General features: G+C 36.6%; 1 protein-coding gene across 2 annotated transcripts in view; it reads right to left on the minus strand.

The window, feature by feature from the left end:
- Window positions 1-22,809, minus strand: part of CTNNA3 (catenin alpha 3) — a 384,435-nt gene that overhangs the window by 119,883 nt on the left and 241,743 nt on the right. For both annotated transcript variants that reach the window (XM_072339610.1, XM_072339609.1), the window contains exon 10: window positions 11,331-11,423. In XM_072339610.1, the coding sequence (XP_072195711.1) occupies window positions 11,331-11,423 (93 nt within the window). The remainder of the gene's footprint in view (window positions 1-11,330; window positions 11,424-22,809) is intronic.

Below are 22,809 nucleotides of genomic sequence, written 5' to 3' on the forward strand. Positions count from 1 at the left end.
TATGGAAGGTAACATTTATTTGAGTTTTTATACAAATTTTGCTCCTTCAATAAAATTTAAGAAGAAATGTGGTAAATCCCAGGGAGATGAGAAGCCCTCCCAAATGAATGCCAAGTACAGTTTGGATCACTGCAAAATCATGGATCATTTCATTTTTAACATTTGAAAAAAAAAATGGGGAAAAAAATGAATATTTGAAATATAACAATAGCACAACAATGCTGACATGAATAAAAAGGTTGGTCATTTCTACTCCATCAGAATGCATACATTATAAATGAATCACCAGAGACCTTGAAAGGCCAATTCAAAGACAATAGCAAAGGTACCCATATTCTAGGCATAAGCATACTATCATTGCAGCCCCTCTGCTCACATTCCCATATGTACTATTCATTTGCAGCACCGTTTCTTCAGGAATGTAAGGTCTTTCCCTGCAGATGTTTATTTATGCTCTGATAGCCAATTGCTTCTGGCTTCTCGAGTCAACAGACTTCTCAAAGTGCTGAAGGCTTTCATTTCCATACACATATATTGCTTCTACTGCAGGCTTAGCAAACACTTTTTTGCAAAGAGTTAAAGCTGGGAATTTAAGAGGTTATTAACACTCATTTTTACAAGCGTACATATTCAGCATTTTTCTGATATTGTTATTCCTCTGTTATAACCTTTGACACTAAACAATGTACTTTAAATAAATTCTTCAAAGTACGCAGTAACACATTATGATAAAGCCATCCTCAACTGACATACAGCTTTACCAGTAATTCAAATTACTTTGTTTGTTTATTAAAAGAAACACTTCAAATGAAAAACATACAACCACAACGTTATTTAACTCCACTTCAGAACAGCTTTTTGGTTATGTTGTAACAATATCTCTTAGTATCTGCATTGATGGAGTCAACCACTTATGATTTCTATTCAAATAGCAGTGATAAAATATAATAAAAGTTTGACTTCATTTCCAACTTGTAAGCAATTGTGCCCTGCGGTGTTTACACGTGACTTGGATAAGACAGTATTGAACAAACCTATACATGTACAAACAAATACACAAACTAAAGAAGCAAAGGACCTGCACTGAAATACTCTATGACTTTTTCTCCCTATATTAGTAGTGAGTACTTTCAGTTCCTAAGCACCATTCTACCCAGTGCAGAAAAGAGGCATAAGGTATTCTTCTCAATGTATGGTTTCAATGTCCTGATGTGAAAAATCAAGACAGAAAACGAGAGAGAAAACACAATGACTCAAGACTTGCACTCAGATCATGTTTTTAAAACAGTTCTGCATTTAGTACTTCAGGAGTACCACCTCTACGCTTGACACATCCTGCAGCTCCTCACAAAAACTTCCAGGGAACATAAAAAAAAAGCATCGGCCTCCTGTTCTACGCCCAAACCTGTTCACTCACTCCCTTCCCTGTGAGATGGGGGAAGAGATAACACAACAACAACAAAACACACACATGTAGAACTCATGAGTTGAGATTAAACTTTTTACTGGGATAAATAAAAGAATAATAGTTATGACTGTGCGTGCGTGTGCACATGCATATAGCAAGTGATGCACAAGCAAATGCTCACCACCTGCCAAACCAAGAATATATAAAGCAGGCAAAATTCTTAACACGGGAGACACTTACAACTAATCAAAAATTTTAGCCAGAAAATCTTCAATATGAGAACAGGATAGTGACGGCGTACAGGAGTAAATGAGAGAATGAAAAAGCAGAGGAGTAGTACATAAAATCACAGCCAACACCCTCAGCAGAGTATATCAAGTTATTTTCTACCAATTAGGAAGGGAAGAAAACAGTTCAGATTGCACATGGGTCATAGAAAAAGCCAGAAAGGAACATTGCCAAGTACTGTAATATACCAGCATGTATTAATACACTACCAATGAGAATGCTACCTTTGGTATTTTCATCAGCCTATTACTAAAAATCCTTAATGTCACAGAGTTGTTACAAGGACCGTGATAGCAAGGTCTATCACATGCATTAGTTTATACACATATATAATTGAAGAATGAAAGAGAATGGAACTGACAGTTTTCAAATTCACAAAAAAGAAGCAAGTGATCAGTAGAAATAAAACCATTATTTCTTCTACCAGAAACAGAAGTACTGAAGAAAAAGTTTAATTTTTGGTTTTTTAAATACAACACCTAACTTAAAAAAAATAGTTACTCTGCACAAAGACAGAGTGCGTACTCTCCATCACTCAAGGTATTTTAAGACAAGGGCAAGATGAACAGACAACAGGAGAATTTTAACCCTCTAAACCCTGCAATAGTTGAAGAAAGAAGAAAAGGAAATGTGGACTATATGATCTTTAAATGTTCACTGAAGGCTTCCTTTCTTTAACCTTAGTGAAGTATCTGCACTTCTGAGAAACCAATTTCAGTTGCTGAAAAGCTTAAGGCAGGGTTCAAAGCAGACTAGTAAAATGAGGAACAAGGTGGCACTGAACTTAGGTTATTGAACAGAGATCCTAATATAACACTGAGACAAGTAAAAATGAAAAATGGAGAGACATTCTCATTATTGCAGTTTAAAATATTAGAAAAGTGCAAACGAACTGAAAACGCAGGTAAGTATTCATCATCCACATCTGGGTGTGTGCTCTGGGTTATTTTTTGAATGCCTTTTCTTAGATCGTGTAGCTGATTGTCAGACTGACACAAACTTTGTGCTTACCATTCCCCAAATGTAATGTATAAATGCCACTTGCAGATCATGTAACTTCTCTTTGCCTTTTTCAATGACATTTTAGCATTTTGGCTTCCAGGAACAAATTATTTAAACACAGACTGGTAGTCATTTGCTATCTTGAAGTTGATGCTACTTCTATGGAAACCATTTAAACCTATAATTTAAAAGACCTGGAAGCTCATCAGAGACATGATTTAGCCAAATTTGTAAGATCCATCTCTCTACACGTCTCTAGGGTAGACACTTATCTGAAAAACATGCTATTATTCCCAAAACTCAGTGAAGTTCACCCCTGTACAGGTGGGAAGGTGGCTGTGAAGAAAGGAAAATTTATCTGTCTACTTTGCTTTGAAAACTTGTACAGAAAACACTACAAACTACCAAAAGCATGGGCCTTAGCTGCAACTTACAGGTCATACATGCACAAACAAGAATGTAGACCACATAAGTCCTAACCCTGGCCATGCTACAAATATACTCATTCACTTCCTATTGTAGTATTAACAGAAGTGAGAAACTTTAAAAATAAAAAATAAAAAAACTATAGGACTACTAAGAATAAAACTATAAGCTACTAAGAATACAATGAACAACAACAAAAAAGCTACCAAGAATACTGAGCTAGGTTTCCTCAGAGGCAGCTGCAATATCGCCTCAACACTGACAAACACATTTCTCTACTGGTGCACCAGAACTGGTTATTACCAGATTTGGAGCATGCATCTGTTGTTCCCTGCAAACAGTACTGTCAGCTGCCTCAAGGGTGCTGAGGCATCCATGAGATCTCCATCACGCATGCAGTACCGCAGCTGGAAAGCATCCCAAAATTGGGGAAGCAGCAGATAGCAATACTGTGCTCAATACCAAGAAAACAAACTTACTGCAGATGGAACCACACACGATCAGTGTGGTTTCAGCTTCTCATTTCAACATGAGTAAAATGTACTTATATCGGCTATTTATACTTCTCTATTACTGCATTTTACATCTATACACATTCTTGGCTCTTTATTGCTGTCCTCCCCTCTCTTCCAAAAAACATGTGAAAATGAATCTCTTAGCAGAGGTATTATTATGCCGTCATGTACTACTGTATGCTTTCCTACTGTATCACTCCCCTTCCCAGACTCAGTATTTTATTTCAGGTCTCTAACAATGGAGTTTCTTCTTTCTTTCTTCTCTTTCCTACCATTCTGCTGCAATACTGCCAGCAACAAAACATGGCATCTTAGGACAACTTACTAAATCACAATAAAGGATGACGCTGAAGAAAGAAAGAAATACCTTTCCAGGAAGGAAACTTTCAAGTTTTAAAGGTGCAGGGAAAAATAATTTCTTTACAGAATGTTCATAGCATTTTTGTGCAGCATGGATCTAGAACATATACCCTCCAGCAACTTTAAAAAACTGCCTCATCCCAGTGGCTTCCCAAGAACTTCAGCAACCACAGGTGGAGCAAGCATAAGAGGGTAAAACAGAGCAACTTCTGCAGTGCTAAAGAAGATGAGGCCACTCAGTATGTGTAGTTGGTATTTTCATTTATACCACAAAATAATATACACAAAAAAAATACACAAAATTGTGTGCCTCCGGTGGCGCAGCGGTAGAATTCCCGTTTGCAACACCAGGGGGCCCAGGTTCGAATCCCCCCCTGTGGAGCAGGGGGTAGAAGTGCCGCTCTGCTACACAGAGGGCTCGAATCCCGGGAGTTGGACTCGATGATCTCTAAGGTCCCTTCCAACTCGCACAATACTATGATACTATGATACAATCTGAGAATTTGTTGAGGATTCTCTTCTTACATAACAGAAACTGGAAGATGAAAATTAAGACAGAAAACCTCAGGGACTTTTGCAATAAATTATTCTCCAAGTACTATCATAAAACAGCCAAGTAGTCAATGTGAGATTTTTCAGTAGAATCTGAGAGTCATAGTTTAATTTTTATTTTCCTTCAAACTGATTTTATGGGCAAAGCGCAAGCCAATGCAAATATTCAGCTAAGCCTATTTGCATTACAGCATAAAGCATTAGGCCTTCTAATACATTTTTCTGGCCCACAGCATTAGGATTCTATGCTACCCTTGCCAGTTAAAAAAACTCACAAGCTTTACCAGCTTTTTAACCATTTTCTCCATAAATCAGAAAAGGTAACAGCCTACTACTACTGGTACTAATGACTATGCCAGAGGAAATGAGAAAGGTTCATATACCCATACAGCAGACTGTATCATACAACTGACTTGAATGAAAACTAACCTTCTTGCCCCCCTCCAAAATAAATTCTCAGTGACCTGTTGCACACAGCTCAATAGTTACAGATATGCTACTTTAGTCACAAGGGAAGAAAGTAGAAATCACAAAGCGAAGGAAGGAAGACTGAAACTCTAGCAGCACAGGAGCTGTATACCAGATTAAATTGTTTGTGAAGAAAAGGTGTAAAAGAAGGAACAAAATACAGGAACGTTCAAGCAGACTATCACAGTAAGGTTAATGAGACTGCTTTGATAAACAAGAATTTTTTCATTAACTTTAGCAGCACTGTGCATGGATTTGTATAACACAGGGAAAAGCTACATGCAAAATGCATTACTTCACCAAAACATCTGTCCTTTGGTTTCTGAAATATTAAGCCATGATGCGTACTTTTAATTAATTTCTTGGTTCAAAAGATTGGAGAAGGTACATACAAAAATGCCTGACACTGTCAGAGATTCTAACATCTGTTTTATCTCTTTTAAAGCAGATGGTAGACAACTCACTGATTTATCATGTTTCTGATCTAGCGGTTGGCAATCCTGCCCATGGCAGATGCATGGAACTAGATGATCTTTGAGCTCCCTTCCAACCCAAGCCATCCTATGATTCTGTGATTCCCCCAATACTTCTGCCCTTGCACAAGACTGCTGTGCGTGAATAAAAAGGAGTTAAAACAGATAAAAGGAGATGCAGCAGAACCTGTTCAAACAAGATGATGAAACAACTGTGGGTATGAAAGTGATGCTGGCAAACGGTTTTTATGACAGTAATAAAAAGCTTCTTCATTATCCCCCACCATCTCATGAGCAAAGAACAAAGTGGATGATTGATTTTCTCTGATGAAAAAGCATATATATAGGAAACGTAGACTGTCAACTGCAAAAATCCATAGCATCACAACTAAACTACAGTATCTGAAGATACACATCAAAAGAATGTTGCCCTTCATTAGCTCTGAAGTTTCATTTCTACCAAGGAAAATCTTCAGGTTTGTTCAATGAAGTACAGACTTTTCAGAAAATAATTTAGAAGCAAATAATATCTACCAATGTGTACCAACCCGGAAGAGCTGAACAATTTAAGTGTAAATCAAAATATAACTCAAAGGGAAAAATAAAATCCCCTGTTGATTTTTGTTAATAAATAAATTTTAAAAAAATAAAAAAATTAAAAAACTGATAAAACATTTGGTTTTGAGAAAATATTTACAGTGCATTCACATTAAGAGCTTAAGCAAAATAAAGCAAAAAAAAAAAAAAAAAAAAAAGTTATGACCATAATATTATGAAAACATACAGAGACCATGTAGGTCCTTCTTGGAATTTAGAGTTTTAATTGAATATCTGACCACAAGGCACACTGCTGCAACTGTGAGGCTGCTCAAAGCTTCCATACTACTTTGCACAGAACCACAGTGTAATCAGTGAAGATGACAACACAGATGTCTGTAGAAGACATCTAGCCCATCAGCCACAGACTCAACAAAAACCTTAGTAAACTCTTGATGCCACATGTTTCTAAAAGGGATAAATAAAATTTCAAATGATCCCAGAAACATGTAAGAGGTACTGCCTGGTTCAGAGACAGGAAAGAACACACCACAGCTGTGCTGAAATGACTGAAACTCAAAGAGAAAAGGGCTGCAATGTCTGGCTTCTCCTAAGAAGAGTGGTGGGTTTTTTTTGCTGGTTTTCTTTTTTGTTTTGTTTGTTGTTTTTTTGTTTTTGTTTGTTTGTTGTTGTTGTTGTTTTTTTTACGTTCTCCTCACTGCAGGTACATAAGTTAATAAAGAAGCAGTTCTGTTATCCCTGAATACTGCAAATGAGATCCAGACAGTCCAGCTAATGTTCAAAAAAACAGAAACATCACACTGGGATAAACAAATGTACAACGTTGAAGATGATAACATCAGATCTGTATGTGAATGGCTTAGAAACCTGAGACACAAAATACATTCCACTAACCAGCTCAGTATCTTGCTTAACATAATAGAATACTTCAGCCAGAGGACCTTCAAATCAGAGAGCTGTGCAGACCACATGAATATGTACAAGGAGTAGCTGAAGTCCCTTGGTTTGTTCAGCCCAAAGTAGATTAGACTGAGGGGAGACCTCACTGTGGCCTATGGCACCCTCTCAAGAGGAAGTGGAAGGACAGATGCTGATCTCCTCACTCAAGCAACCAGAGATAGAACGCAAGGGAATGGTGTGGAGCTGCAACAGAGGCTGGACATCAGGACAAGGTTCTTCACCTGAGGACAGATGGGCAAAGGAAGCCTTCACACCATGGAGTTTGCCAGAGTTCACAAGCATGCAGACAGTGCTCTCAAACATATGATCTGATTTTTGGGTGATCCTAAGTTGAGCCAAGAGTTGGATTTAATGATCTTTAAGGGTCCCTTCCAACTTTGAGTGTTCTATGATTCACAGATCATCCAGTCCAACTATCTGATCACTTCAGAGCTAACCAAAACTTCAAGCACATTATCAAGGGTATTATCTAACTGACTCTTGAACACTGGCATCAGCCACCTCTCCAGGAAGCCTGTTCCAGTATTAGACCATTATCACGGTAAATAATTTTTTTCTCATGTTCAGGCTGAGTCTCCTTGTGCCACTCCTAAACATCCTGACATCAGTTCCCAAGAAGAGAGACTGGCACCTCCTCTTTGCTTCTCTTCCTCAGGAAGTTGTAAAGAGCAAAGACATCACCTCTCAGCCTCTTCTGCAGCATAAACAACACAAATGTTCTCACTATTTCCTCATATGACAGCACTCTTAGCAGATTTCCTTTTTGCCACCTTCTGGATAATTTCAAAGTCCCCAAGCTCCTTTAAGATCCAAAGCTACACACATTTTTCAAGGTGAGGCCACAGCAGTACTAACTATAGTGGAAAAATGACCAGCTAGCCATGCTGTGCTGTGGTTACGGTACCTCAAAACACAGCCTGCCCTCTAGGCTGTCAGTGCCTGTCGAGTCATGTTGAGCCTGCTGTCAACCAATACCACCTAACTGCTCTTTGTAAGGCTGCTCTCCACCCACTCATCTCCCAGTCTGTACCTGTGCTCAGCATTACAGAACAGAAGTAACTAAAAAGGAAATCAATCTAGCTTGCTTGCTGCATTTTCTCCCAGTATCTGTTCTTTAAAAACTGACATACTGGAAAAAGGAAACAATGCCAGAAGACTACCTTAAAGAAATAAGAAAAAAGGGGCCTGATAATTACACGGAAGCCCAGCCAGGCTAAATCATCTTTACAGACTCAAAAACACAAGTTTCTTTCCCACAGACTTCTTACCCTTAGCTGCTCCTTTTGTTAGCCTACCTTGCTGGACTTACTTGCTGAGCCACATGAAAGCTGATCAGACTGAACCTGATGTAAATGTAAAAATCTATGGCATTTTAGAAAGAGAAACTGGAACCCCTGTCTACTTATTTCTAATGTCCTATGTTTAGGAATTTTTTCCAAATCCATATCCAACAGGTTTACCATCTGTTGCTTATTTTGGCCTCCACCATGAGACAGAGGATCAACAGACCTCCTCCAATACATCTCTTCAATGAAACACGAGGGGAACAAACCCAAATCCTAGATGAGAAAAAAAAACTACCATTTTGTACCCTTTCTGTTAAAAAATATAATTGTTTGCTTGCTTTTGTGGATTCATTTCCTTTTCTTTCTAACAGATTTAAGGAAATGACAGATTTGCTTGCGTACCAGGAAGGCAACATGGATTTCCACCCACACAGAACAACAGAGACATTTTAGATTTTGCCTACCTGACAACTATCAAGAAAAACCTCTCATCAAAACAGGAATTATTTTTCCTTCACAAAAACATATGATAGCAGCACTCTCTCTACATTCTATTATTATCTATTATTATTGATATAAAATTAAATATTTTTTAAAATACAATCCCTCAAGCAATTTCATGAACAGAAATTGTTTTGTATCTGCTCTAACATTTTCTTAGCTAATTTAATTTATTGAATGGGTAAATATTTACTAATAATCTCATTTAAATTTTTAAAAAGCTTGAGTTCAGAATCAACTATCTACTTTTAAATATAGTGCAATATAATTAAGAGAACACGTATACTTCTATTAATTCTAACAATTACAAGGCTTTCCTCCAGTGCTAGCCTATTGTCTATCTACCTTTTCACCAGTGCTGTAGCATCATGGGGAATTTTGATGCTGAAATCCAAAGATCCCATGGTATTATTTGGTGGGGTGGATATGTATGTTTGAGGGAGGAGGGTTTATTTTGGTTTTCATTCAGTGTTTCTAGACTTAAATCCAAACAACTTAACTCTGTTTTGGCAATATATTTTTCTGAGCAAAAAGCCCAATTTATTTTTTTTTTTTACTCTACAGATTTATGAATACTGGAGGTTTCTGCATGCTAATTTCTCCTATTTCAAACTTTAATTGATATGCTCTGCAGGGATCTTAAGAAATAATTATTTTCCTGCAGAGAATTTTTTCAAGATAAAGCATAATATGATTTACTGTGAAAATGCAGAAGTCTTACTCTGCTGTTCTTACTTGGGTAAAATACCAATTGCATTCACAGGGAATGATCCTTATCTGAGAAAGCAGCAAATGCTGCACAGTGAACACACCATTAATAGTAATAAGATCTTTTAACATGCATGCAGCATTCTCCATTTAGATAAACTTACAATCATCAACTAATTCATCCCTGAAATGAATTTACAAGGTTTTTAAAAAGGTAAAAAAAGAAAGACAATACATAAATAAATGACAATATATACCACACCAAAAGGAAAACTACGCAAAACAAAAACGATCAATTTCCATTTTATTACAGAAAATTAAATCCTAGCAATTTAAATGGCCAAAAGAAAAAAGTAATCCTTTAGTCAATATTAGCCTTTAATAGCTTCTGCTATCACATGTGAGAATGATAATCTCAAGTTTAAAATAAATAAATAAATAAAAATGCTACAACTGGATGCATGATAACGTGTTGTAAAGGTCCACTTGTACCCTTGCAGAAATAAAGCAGTTGGAAGAAGCTGCTAACAAATTCTTCTTACAAGCTAAGAATCCCACAAGAATAGTAGCATATTAAAGCAAACAAGCCATTTTATGCAGTGATATGTATAAAAACACCAACATGCTACAAAGTTATAAAAACAGACATTCAAAAAATGATTCCTTTCAGGAAGTATAGTGATAGGGTAAGGGGTAATTACCTTAAAGAAGGTAAATTTAGATTAGACCCAAGTAAGCAATTCTATACAATGAGAACAGTGAGACACTGGAACCAGTTGCTCAGAGGAGCTGTGGAAGCCCCATCCCTGGGAGTGTTCAAGGCCAGGCTGGATGGGAATTTGGGCAACTTCATCTAGAGTCAGGTATCCCTGTACATAGCATGGGCAGCTGGAACTGAATGGTCCTTAAGGTCCCTTCAAACCCAAACCTTTCTATGATTCGATGATATGACAAAGCACTTTCAGAGTACCACACTACCATACCATAAATTTCTTTTTCTCATATCCTGTCTTTTACTCAGTGGATATAAAATGGATTCCTCAAGCTTGTAATTGAGAGTACTGCTAATATTTGTTCCTCACCTCCTATTACAACTATACTTAGCATTCAAGCACAAAAAAGGATAAGAACATTTCAGCCACTGTGTGAACTGCAGCATTTTCCAAAGAACTAATGATCTTGAAATTGTTACCTCGAGGCTGAAACAACTCGTGTCTCTGCTCTAAACAGAATTATGTAGCTGCACAAGTTTTACATGTCTGTAATTCTGAACACGAGAAACACAGAAGGAATTCACTTTCTGTAAGTTAAGTACCAATAAAGTATCTACAGCTGTGCTAATTCTTATTCATCTACTTTAGACAAAAGCTCAAGGTTGATGATAATCAGAATTAATACTGGAATGTTCGCATACACACAAATTAAACCAAGCTGTAATAACATTTCAAGTTCAGTCAAAATATGTACCATGCTTAGTAAAAGTAAAGACACTCCCAATTTGTCTATCATGGTAGGCTATTCATTCCATCAGATTTAATTTCTAAAACAAAACAGCATGTTTCTTAAATTGCAATTCCTACAATTCCTTAAGACTCCCAATCAATAGGCCATTAGCAATTCCTGTGTTAACCACTAAGAAATAACAAAAGGATTAACTAAGTACATGCCTTCATTTGTAATTCGGTTTTCATTTAACTACATTAACCACTGTGAGAATTGAATGTGAATATTAGACTGAAAAAGCATAACTAAACATCTATGTTGTGTAACAAAACACTGTGCATGCTCAGTGCATTGTAATGGAAATTAACTGAAAAAGTCATACCTGTGGGCACAAAGTCTCTAGGTGATTAGCTGCCATTTGGACAATTTTCATTCCATCTTCATTTGTTGACAACGAACAAGCAAGATTTGCAACCTTAAATAAACAAACAAACAGTTTTGTAAGTAGGTATTCATCCCCATGCTATCAAACTTTGCAAAGTCATCTCTGCAAGGAAGACTTCATTACTTGGGGAAATTAATTTGTCCAAGAACATGATCTGAACAAGAAAACTCAGGAGGAAAAAAAAAAAAAAAAAGAGAGAGAGAGAGAGAGAGAGAGAGAGAGAAAGAGAGAAGGAGCTGTGGAAAGGGGGGGATGTTAACAAGGAATCTCATGATCTCTCACCAGTTCAAGTTCACTGTGTAATACCCGCAGTATAGTATTCACCTAACTATAGGAAATTTCCAATTAAGATCCTATGGCTTCTTAATTCCCTTGTGGTTGTTTTGTTACTTCTCAGAGCTTTTCAAATCACATACACAGACTTTTTTTTTAAAAGCTACTTATTTTTACATCGTCAAGATCCAGTAAGATTTGCCATGATTTGATACAATGAAATACAGAGTGATTTATGCCCTGTGTCATACACAGATCATTAATTAGCTGTAGAATTATCTAATGAAATAGTCATGTCAGTACAATTTATATTGAGAACGTATAAAGAAACATGAAATATATGCAAGTTCGGGTTTATTGTCAATTTTACTATATGTAGTGGAGATACAGCTTTCTTTAAACAAAAAAAGCCTTCCTACAAGGTTACACAACTCAGGAAGTTTGCAAAAATGAAGGAAAAGGAACACACTTCACTTAACTGCAGCTCAATATCAACCTTTTGTAATGGGCTGCCTGAGTGCTTTTGGGACACCAAGACCCTATAGATCTTTTCATTGTGCTGAAGCCATGTAAGACCCTTACATAAATTACACTTGCTAGCTTTGACAATCCTTTACTGAAATAGCTGTATTTACACTGCATCAGTCTTGCATTAATGTAGTTCAAGAGCTGCTTGAGAAACAGTCCTCTGTAGTGCTGCAGCTAACAGAACAGAACAAAATAAATAGGCATACTTAATCTGTAATTATTCACAGGTCATAAAATGAACAGCATGGCCCAGGTGCCAAACAATAAAAACAAATCTTCATTTATCAACATTTTAATAGACTTTCCAACAAAGAATAATTTAATAATGTTCTGTTATCAGAATTTTCTATTTATTTAATTGATATAAATAATTACAAAGAATTTGTTAGTCCAAGGACAAGTAAATTATTCTTCCTTTCCAAAAATCTGAAGAGAATGAGGGATAGAACGCCTGGCCTTCCATGCACAGCTGTGTCTTCTTATAAATAATTTATGAACCTTTCCCTGTTATTCCAACAATTCATTGGCTCCCCACCTGAGCAATATAAAAAGTTCTAGGATTGAAGAAATTCAGTTTTCATGGTTGCAATGAAACTGTACTCTTAAACTGCATTAGTATTTTTAAATACAATACAATGTTTGATAAAAACTGTTCCCTATTTTCAATCTTCTCCTCATGAATCTCAGTTTTATGTATTCCTTGGTAATGATCTAACCCAATATTCCCAAAGCACAGGCAGCAAAGAAAGGATACAAGCATTAGGAACTTACAGTGAACCATTTTATGACTAAAACAAACATAAGACTACGTTGTTTATACTGGAAGTCTTTAAAAAATTCAAAACAGTTTTTTAAAAAGTATTAGTCACTTATTATATTAATTGTGTTACAACATTTCAGCTTGGTTTTAGGAATACATATTGCCATTCCGACAGTGAATTTATCTCCTTGCCTTTCATTTTAGGGAATCTTTCACTGGCATTAATCTAATCAGATAGAATTTTCATCTACCTATGATGTCATCAACCAACATTATAAAACAGGAAGCATTACTTTCAGAGCAGCCCCCACGTATACTTAATGTGTAATAGGGCTCTCTGTCATCTTCACTAGCTGATTAACAGCTATTCCACCTAAAAGACAATCCAGATAACAGTAAATAATTAGCATGGCCTCAACCATAAGTACAGTAACTCTTAAGTCATCTCCCTCGTATGTCCTTAAGAGATCTCTTTGGCACTACAAACTAAAACATAAAATCAAGTCGATTCATTATAAAAGGGCTGCTCTAAAAGTAATGCTTCCTATTTTGTCACGTTGGCCCATGATGTCAGAGGCAGATGTTGCTGTTACTTTTAATGTACTACTTGCAGTAGTACAGGTTGAACCTTCCTGGCACTATTCCATCACATGTGGTTGCAGTCTGACAGATGGCAGCAGAGGGGCAGTCTGACAAATTGGTGTCCAATACAGAAGTGCAAATGAAACAAAAGTGCATAAATTAATTCCTCCATGCAGAAAAAAATGTCACCACTGACATTCACTGACACTTGCTTAACATTTATAGAGAAAAAGCAGTGGGTGTGAGCACAGTGAGGCAGTGGGTGGTGCGTTTCAGCCGTGGTGACATTGACAGTGCGTCACCTCCACTAGTGCAGATATTTATAAGTGCAGCACTCAGACTCTTGTTCACTGCTGGCCAAAATGCCAAATGATGACAATGTTGAAAAATAAGTGTTTTGTAGCTGAGAATTTTCTCTACCAAACAGTGTTATTGTGCTCTTTGTATCTGTTGTGGTTTCCACTGAAATAAACAGGAGGTTTTACTTTCCAAGTGACCTACATACTAAGCAGTTTATCATCTGCTGCCAGAGTTTCTACTTAACTTGTGCATTCCTTATAAATGCTTCAGGATACCTCCATTTAGAAGTCACACTACTATTTTTTTATTACCTTGTTTTTAGTTTTTACTCTTGTGGAATCTATGCTCAAAACAGATTTAACATGGATTTTGTTGCTATTCCTGCCTCTTTTCACTTTTTACCTCCCAGTCTTCCAGAAACATCCCTGACACTGCTAGTTTAACTGTTCTGACATGTCGTGCATCAAGACATGTTTACCTATCAAGACGTGTTTACCTATCTTCTGGTTCCTTCTGCACTTCTCTTTTATATGCCTCCATGCCTTTCCCCACATTACACCATTAATGCCATAATCACTACTGATTTAACAAAATTAGCTCTACACTGTACACTGGAGACTAACCACTTCCCCTATTCAACTGTAACCAACTACCTTGTTAACCTGAAAAAACTCTTCAGAGCATTATGTAACAAAGTGCTTCCTCTAACATTATTTATCAGGCATGTTAGAGATTTTATTTCAGTAATTAATTTATGAAAGGGTATTTGAACACCAATGGACTAGATTGCTGCCTATTTTCAACTAGCATAAACCAGCAGTCTGTTTACGATTACAAGTTCTACACGCTCAGGTAAGTTTCATCTCATACAAGGTCATTTAGAAAACTGCTTTGATAAACTGGGTCACACACAAAAATATAAAATTAAAAACACAGCCTGTTGAAGCAAAGATGACATGTGAAAGTGAGAACTCTACACCATAAACATTTCAGAAATAACTTACTTTTATCTAAGTGTCAGACTTACTGCAGAACCCCATTTAGCTTTCTCTTGCTGCTTTTGGTAAAACTAAAGACAGCTGAAGAACTAGGTTAAAGATTCTCTCTCCAGATCTCAGCATGCAGAGCTATTTTACAGTATTATTTTAATAAATCTAAAAATTATCAGCATTATACATCTCAGAACATGGCTACATACTTTTACAGTTATGAGACCTGCAACTCCATGTGGAGTGGTCAGCTGACTGCAATATTATCCAGCTTCAACAATATTAGCCCAAAATTACTATCAAAAACTAGTGGCCAATATTTACAAGTAGAAAATTTGTAGGAAATTAATATGGCTTTAACTGTGTCTGACAGAAGTTGACAAACAGATTTGGCCTACACTGTTCTGAAATTTATCATCATAAAACAGATTTATACGTTACTGTTACTGAACCTGTGCAGAATACACAAGACCAAAAATATTTGGATGGTGCATATTCAGGGCCACAGACATCATTAATTATCACCCAATGCTTTAGAAAGTAACTGGTTAGTGAAGTTGCAAATCTTGACAGTGTTGACCTGCATCTATTTGCCTGCTGGAATGCTCCACTTTGTACTTGTTTAGAAATAAAGCATTTCACACCTTTGTGGAAAACTCAGACTCAACACATCTGTCCTCATCACAGTTACACAAAATAGATATATTCCAGTATAAGAAACTGTCCTCTCCCTAAACAGCTATTCCATCTACAAATATCTATAGAGACTTGGATCAAAACAGCCTCCATTTCAGATCTCTCCAGAGAGGTGGGGGAAGCATGACTGCCAGCAAAGACCAAGGCAAAGAACTTGTTGAGTACCTCAGCCTACTCCGTGTCTGCTGAAACCATTTCTCCCTTCTCATTTGTCACAGGGGTTATATTCTCCTTGGCCTATCTACTCTGAGCAACGTACCAGTAAAACCCTTTCCTGCTACTTTTCACATCCCTCACCAAGTCCAGTTCCATCTCCACCTTGCTTTTCTTGATCTCATCTCTGCATGTCCAAACGGTATCCCTGTATTCTTTCCAGGCCACACAGTCTTGCTTTCACTGCCTGCACATGTTCTTTCTTTCCCTGTTTGACCAGCAGATCCTTGTTCAGTAATGCCAGTTTCCTGCCTCTTCTGTATGATTTCCTATGTCAAAGGATGGAAAGCTTGTCTTCTTAGGAAGGTGTCCTTGAAGACCTGCCAGCTCTGTAATAGACCTCAAGGCACCAGATGGTCCTTTATTGGTTTGGTCCCTAATTTTAACCCAGATACTCCCAACATAACTATGGCTATTTCTCAAGAGGCTTTCAGTCCTGAAAAGCTCTCCTCCTTTAAATGAAAACAAAACATTTTATAACAGAGGACCTTTCACCAATATGTACACAGATCTGCAGTCAGAAGTTCTCCTGACCTCCAGAAACCAAGTCAAAAGAAGTTCTACAAACTTATACAAGATTCAGCTTGTGGAGATGTCTGAATTCTAGCAACTTGGGACCTATTCCTTGCACTGGGAAGACATTTCCCATCTTAAAGAGGACATAATTTACTGAAGAGAATAAAAAGGTCAGTGCCTAAGGCACCTTATGCAGCTCCCAAACCAACAACTCCTTCTACCTCGTACATACAGAAATATCAGATGAATTTGGGTAATTCTTTTCAAACACCTATTTCAATAATAAGAAAATAACATTTCAGAACTTCACATAAGTTAGCTCTTTTAACACTCTTGGAATGTTTTTATTTAAAGTTACCTTCTCCCAAAATTCTATCAAAACAACTGCCTTATTTTTGCAATTCCACTTCAGACAGTTTCCATAAATCTGTGTTTTTGACAAGTACATAACTGTTACAGCACAACAAAACTGATACATTTACCAAAGCCACAGACAAGCAGGAAACTACCCTTTGTAGCAAAAGGCTGGTTCCACAAATGAACAGATTAATAAAAAGGCCATTACAGTTCAGCCACTGCAGCACCTTTGCCCAGCTGCTACACAATATTCCTATATTAAACAGCTTTGCTGTTTTTCTCCAAGCATTGCAACACAACGCCAAGTCCGTGTTAAGTGATGTGGCATCCTCACAGCACATTTAAAAGCAGGAGAAAAACAAAACAAACAAAAACCCCTTACATTCAGGTAACTTCGTTTTTACATTTTACAATTACCTGGATGACTCATTTTTTATTTTTTTTTCCACTAAGCTTTCCAACAATTGCAATGCTGACAACTGCTGTTTCCTGGAACTGAAAGGAGAATAATTCAGCGAAACCTTTGTACAGAGAAGTACCTTAATGATTATCAGAAAGCAGTGATAAAGTCTTTCATACACCCTTGATCAAGGCAGGAATCAATTACAGAATGTAGATGTATCAATTCTTTCTGCTGTAAACTAAAAATGCCATTATTTTCAGCATTATTTAAAGATCTTTATTCTTTTCTGATTCCTCTGATCAGGTATTGAAAAAATATACATATCCAGAGAAGGTATATACATATACCATTCTTTTAGAGAGCAGCTTTAAGGGCAAGTGGTAGCAACAAATGGTTAAGTACTAATACTGACTAAAACACTGCTCTACTCCAGAGTGTGTATCTCTCATTTTCACTGGTGACAGGCCATTCACGTGTGCTCCTAAAAGCTTGACATTGTTCACATAAAGTACTTAATTCAAAAATAAATCATTTTGAACCTGAACTGAAACTAATCATTCAGCAACCTAGAAAAAGAATGAGCATCTCATATTGCTTTATAACATTGCCTCATGAACTGATTTTTTAGACTGAAATTTTGGGTTTTCTAGCTCAAAAACTAGGTCTTAAAATGCAAGGCCATTAAGCTTAGTGTTCACAAATGGTTGAGCACCAGCTCTTAACACTGACAAGTATAAAAAACAAGGATGAGGAAATTCAACTTCCAGAACACATAAACCCTTGTTTTGTAATCTATTCTAAAAGCTCAACCAGAAAACATGCAACAAAAATACGCATCTATCACATTTTGCTGGACAAGAAGTCAGCCAATCACTGTCATGCACCCTATTGTGCCCTGAACTCAGCACAGCAGGGAACCGTACACAAGGAAGGGTGTGCCAAGACAACATCATGGAGCGCTGCCACAAAACAATGGCTACGAAGGCACTTTGTGGACTGCTGGAAACAGTGGGAGGTAAAGGTGAACTCACCTATGTCTCTTGCATTTAGTTCTTGGCAATATTACAAACAATCCTGCCCCTGATTTGTATTCTTTTATCTCTTTTTGTTTTCCCCACTGAACAACAATCAGTTCTGCTGCACAGGCATGAAACTCCTGAAGCTCAGGTGTATGCTAAATCTGTACAAAAAACTTCGCATACTAAATTGAGTCAAAATTTTAAATTGAATTTTAAAGCTGAGAACATGAATAGGAAGCTTTTTATGAAATAGAACAATTATATTTACAGTGCTTATAAAGTACTACCATAATTCACTCATAGGAAATACAGGCATATAAATATATTAGATAATCAAGCTATCTTTAAAACAAAGCAAATGTTATACTGATTCAGTGGTAAAAGCTTGACCTCCTCCATAGAGCACATAAAATTATAGCACACGTTTACACATTTTCTACTTTCTACATTTCAAGTCCTTTAAAAACATCAATTAATCCTCTCATTTCAATTTTTCCTTAATTCTCTCACATAAGTAATTTTTCCTCACACGTATTACTTTTCCTTCTCCTCAGTGTGTAGTACCACAAGCTATAGTATAGTATATAGTAGCTTCCCACAGCTACTATAAAAGCCATCTATAGACAGCAAATTCCAACATCAGTGGAGCTGGAAGTAATCTCCTAGCTACAGTTTATATGGAACTTCGTACTAACAAACGTTTCTGTTTCACATGAAGTCTTTCTATAATTAAGTTCAAACGTTTATAATATGAATTGCTTCACTGATTTGTATAATGCACTATCTATTCTAAGAGACCAACATTCACTACCAAAATTTACATACAAAATCATTCAGGTTTTTAAACTGTGGATGAACTTTGTGGCATCCAGGAAAGAGCTTGCATATGTACTCACCATAAGCACATAAATAAATTCACCTCTTATTGAGCCTCCTTGCTTACTGAATACCAGCCTTAAAAAAAGACAAATTAATCCTCTGTTAACCACTGCAAAGGGATGAACACATAAGAAACACTCCTGACAATATAAACACCCATCCAAGAAGTGTTATACAGGTTACTGCTAAGGTTCAAAAAAAACAAATTTCTGAGCAAGGAAGCCTAGAATTGTATCCTATACATAATTCCTAAAGAAGGCTGATGGGATATGTGTTAATTAAGGTAAAACTTGAAATGGCTCCATGAACTTCCCATCACAAAAATACACATGATATTGCTCATCCGCCCCTTTACCAGACTGGCTGAGTAGATACTGTTTGACTGACGGCAGTTCATTAAGAGAACATGACTAGATGATGTAATTCTGTCCTGACTCTGAGCAGAAGTCTCCTGGGGTCTGGTAATAGCTGCCTATGTTTTTCAGAATGATAACATTTCAGAAATTTGACATGAATAGAACAATGCAGCTAGAAGGGACATTCAAAGATCATGCAAGTCCAACTGCCTGGCCATCTCGGGGATAACCAAAACTTAAGTGGATTAACAAGGGTATTATCCAAGTATTTCTTGAACAGTAATAGACATGGGCACCAACCACCTCACTAGGAAGCCCATTCCAGTGTTCAACCATCCTCACAGGAAAGGAATTTTTTCCTAACATCCAGTCTGAACCTCCTGTGGTGCACTTTTGTGCTGTCCCCATGCAACCTGTCACCAGTGACCAGCGAGAAGATGCTGGCATCTCTCTTTCTACTGGTGCCCAGTATTTTCAATACTATTTTAGCACTTATTAAAAAGAAATTTAACATTATGATATTAAAATGTGAGCAATGCAAAATGACAGTTCATGTTATTGCATCAGTTTGGTTTCTTTTAAAGAGCTTTTCCAGAGGAAGAATGCACTGGGAGGGAAAAAAAGAAAAAAAAAAAAAAAAAAAGAAAAGAAAAGATAAACATCTAACAGTAGGTGCCTTTTGTCTTAGTCAAGTTGTCAAAAACAAAAACATCCAACATCTCTGAACAACCATCACTTGTCTTTCTTATGATGAGAAATTCTAGTCCATGACATCCTATTCTTCTTCCTAATTTCCTTGTTTTCTTCTTTTTGAAAACAAGTTCAGCTACTGTGCTTAATTTTATGTACACAGTTAGGTCTTCAGTGTGAAATGATTTCTCCTGCATTTGCACCTCAGAACTATTTTTTTTATGGGCGACAGGCAATACAAAAGAGTTCTGTCAAAACTGAGATTTCTGGGGACATGCCATGGAATGACAATTATCACTATTTCTAACAATTTGAGAAACTTCTGGTTTCTGAAGTAATCCAAGAAACAAACAACTGCCAGTACACTTCTGTATCAGCTGTCTCTATGCAATTAGCAAAAAATATTAACCAGGTATGATGAGCTGGAATTCCTGTTGAACAAAGACTACTTCCCCTAGGGAGCTTGCATAACTTATAGTACACCCTACCTCAACAGCTAGAAGTGTCAGCCACATAGTATGATGAATACACCACTCAGACATGGAACTCTGGTCTTCTGGATGTTTACCTTTTCTTTCCTTGCTTCACACTTATGCAATAAAAAATTGTGATTAAGAGGATTAATGAAAATGTCACCATTTATCACCTGACGCTCAACCCATAACAGGAAACTTGAGCCTTATTTCATCAATTACATAAACGTGCAAAAATTTTCATATTATGAATTCAGGACTCGCTGCAAGGTGCTGGAAATCTGTAAGTCTCAAAATACCAAGGTTCAAAGCCCTGAAATTCTCATATGGTTAAAAACACAGGCTTTACTTTAAGATAATTAAATTTTCTACCCAAATTTCTCCATTCACCGCTAAGAGCACATTAGTTCTCCATTAAGCTAACTTCAATATATTGAAGAACAAGTTACTAATTTTTGAAGGCCTTCTTCCATCTTTTCTATTATCTTCCAATTAACATTGATAGCTTCCTTTCACCAAAATTGTAAATGTTTTTGCATTTAAAGCATTTGTGCATTTATCCTGTGCTGCCCGTTACTTCTGATATAGCTCCCACATCCCTACAATTACTACTTCTATCTTTACAATGTCCTTTTGCATGCTTTCTGCAAACAACCAACCGGAGTAACACTCAAAAATACTGAAAGCTTGTCAGTACAACAGTAAGAATGACTACGCTCTTTTTATTGATGGCCATCACATAAACATTTAAACCAGGTCAATTTGTTAGAGGACTCTGTTCTGCACAGTAATAAATTTCAGCTTACATAGGAATGCAAAGGTTCAGGCCTAATTCTTAATACTGCTAGCATTAACTTTGTGTTTTAGGTGTCAATTTTCATTTCTAGACAACTTGCAGAAAAAGTTGTCTGTAAATAAAGAGGGGAAAATTTTTCTGTTCATATGTCTGTGGGTTTTTTTTTTTCCATTTGTTTTTGTAGATGCATTGTTTGCCACGTAGTCATAGATTTACATAAAATTAACATACATTTAGTAGCCGAATTGCTAAAACAGAGGAAATAAAATCTTGGGATTTAACAGAACCGAGGCAATGAAAAACCAACAAGAAAGGAAAACTCAGCTATTCTGTTCTCACTGATATGTCATTAACTAACTCTGGCCTGAACAAGCAGGCTACACACTGATCTCCTAGAACTGACCAAGTGGGACAAAAACAGGGGACTACTGAACAGCCATTCTGAATCACACAGCTGAGATAGCATGTCAATTAGCAGACAGAAGGTAGTTCTCATCTCAAAAGCAAATAACTGTGTTAACTAGCTAAGATTTGAAAAACATCAAGAAAGAAAGAGATATGAAAAAGAAAAAAAAAAAAAGTTAATTCACCATGGATAGATTGAGCCTAGACAATAGTGTGGTAATGTAAATCCACTTCCCATCCATAAATAAGAATCTTGCTTTGAAGTACTTGTCCCATTTATAAGAAACAAACAAAGAAGAGGGGAAAAAAAAAACCACACTCCAATTATGTCTGCAGATTACACTCTACAACATAATCCTGCATCCCGCTTCAACAGCAGTCATTGTTCTTGTCTTCTGATTATGCTCTGAAGAAGAGCAATAAAAGATTCTGCTCTCTTTTTTGCATTCTCGATGTTAACAAAGATGCTCCAATAATCTATCAGTTTGACTTCGACAGATGTAGTTGTAGAGTTTTGCAATTAACAGAAGTAATTTTATATTTCAATAGCTAAGTAAAATCAATGCTAAAGAACATATAATTAAACATAAAAATATTATCTTTATTTAATGCTGAACACCATGGAACATTCAGCCATACAAATGATCCCTACCAGTGAGAATATTTAATTCATACCGTCTCTGAAAGGGATGGAAATACAAATCTTGCAGTTGTCAGTACTTCAATATGTAAAGCAAAAATGCATCAATAGGTGTGGATTAATAAAGCCCACTTCAGTTTAAGCTATCTGCCACAGAATTGCATGTTACTTTGGATGGCATTTTGTGGTTGCTGTTGGTTTTCATTTTTCAGAATTATAGTCATTTTTTTCCCCATGACTGTTAGCTCTGAGTGAAAGAAAACAAACATGAAAGAACATAGTCCTTTCCTACCAGATGCTTAGAGGTAAAAAAAAAAAACTATCACAAAGCTTCTTGAAGGTTTGTTGTATGCTCCACTCAGAAAAGAAGAATTAGAAGATTTTATTTTGCCAGCTGCATTTACTATGATGAGCTGCCCTCCACATCCAATTTTCTGGGCCAGTATAGTTAAAATCTGCTATACAACAGAGTTAAAAATTACAGTTTAGGTAGAGTGAAAACTGAGAGACATCTTTCCCCCATTGTATTTGAAGAGAAATA

Source organism: Excalfactoria chinensis, chromosome 6 (assembly GCF_039878825.1).
Source record: "Excalfactoria chinensis isolate bCotChi1 chromosome 6, bCotChi1.hap2, whole genome shotgun sequence".
In the NCBI taxonomy this organism is placed as follows: domain Eukaryota; kingdom Metazoa; phylum Chordata; class Aves; order Galliformes; family Phasianidae; genus Excalfactoria; species Excalfactoria chinensis.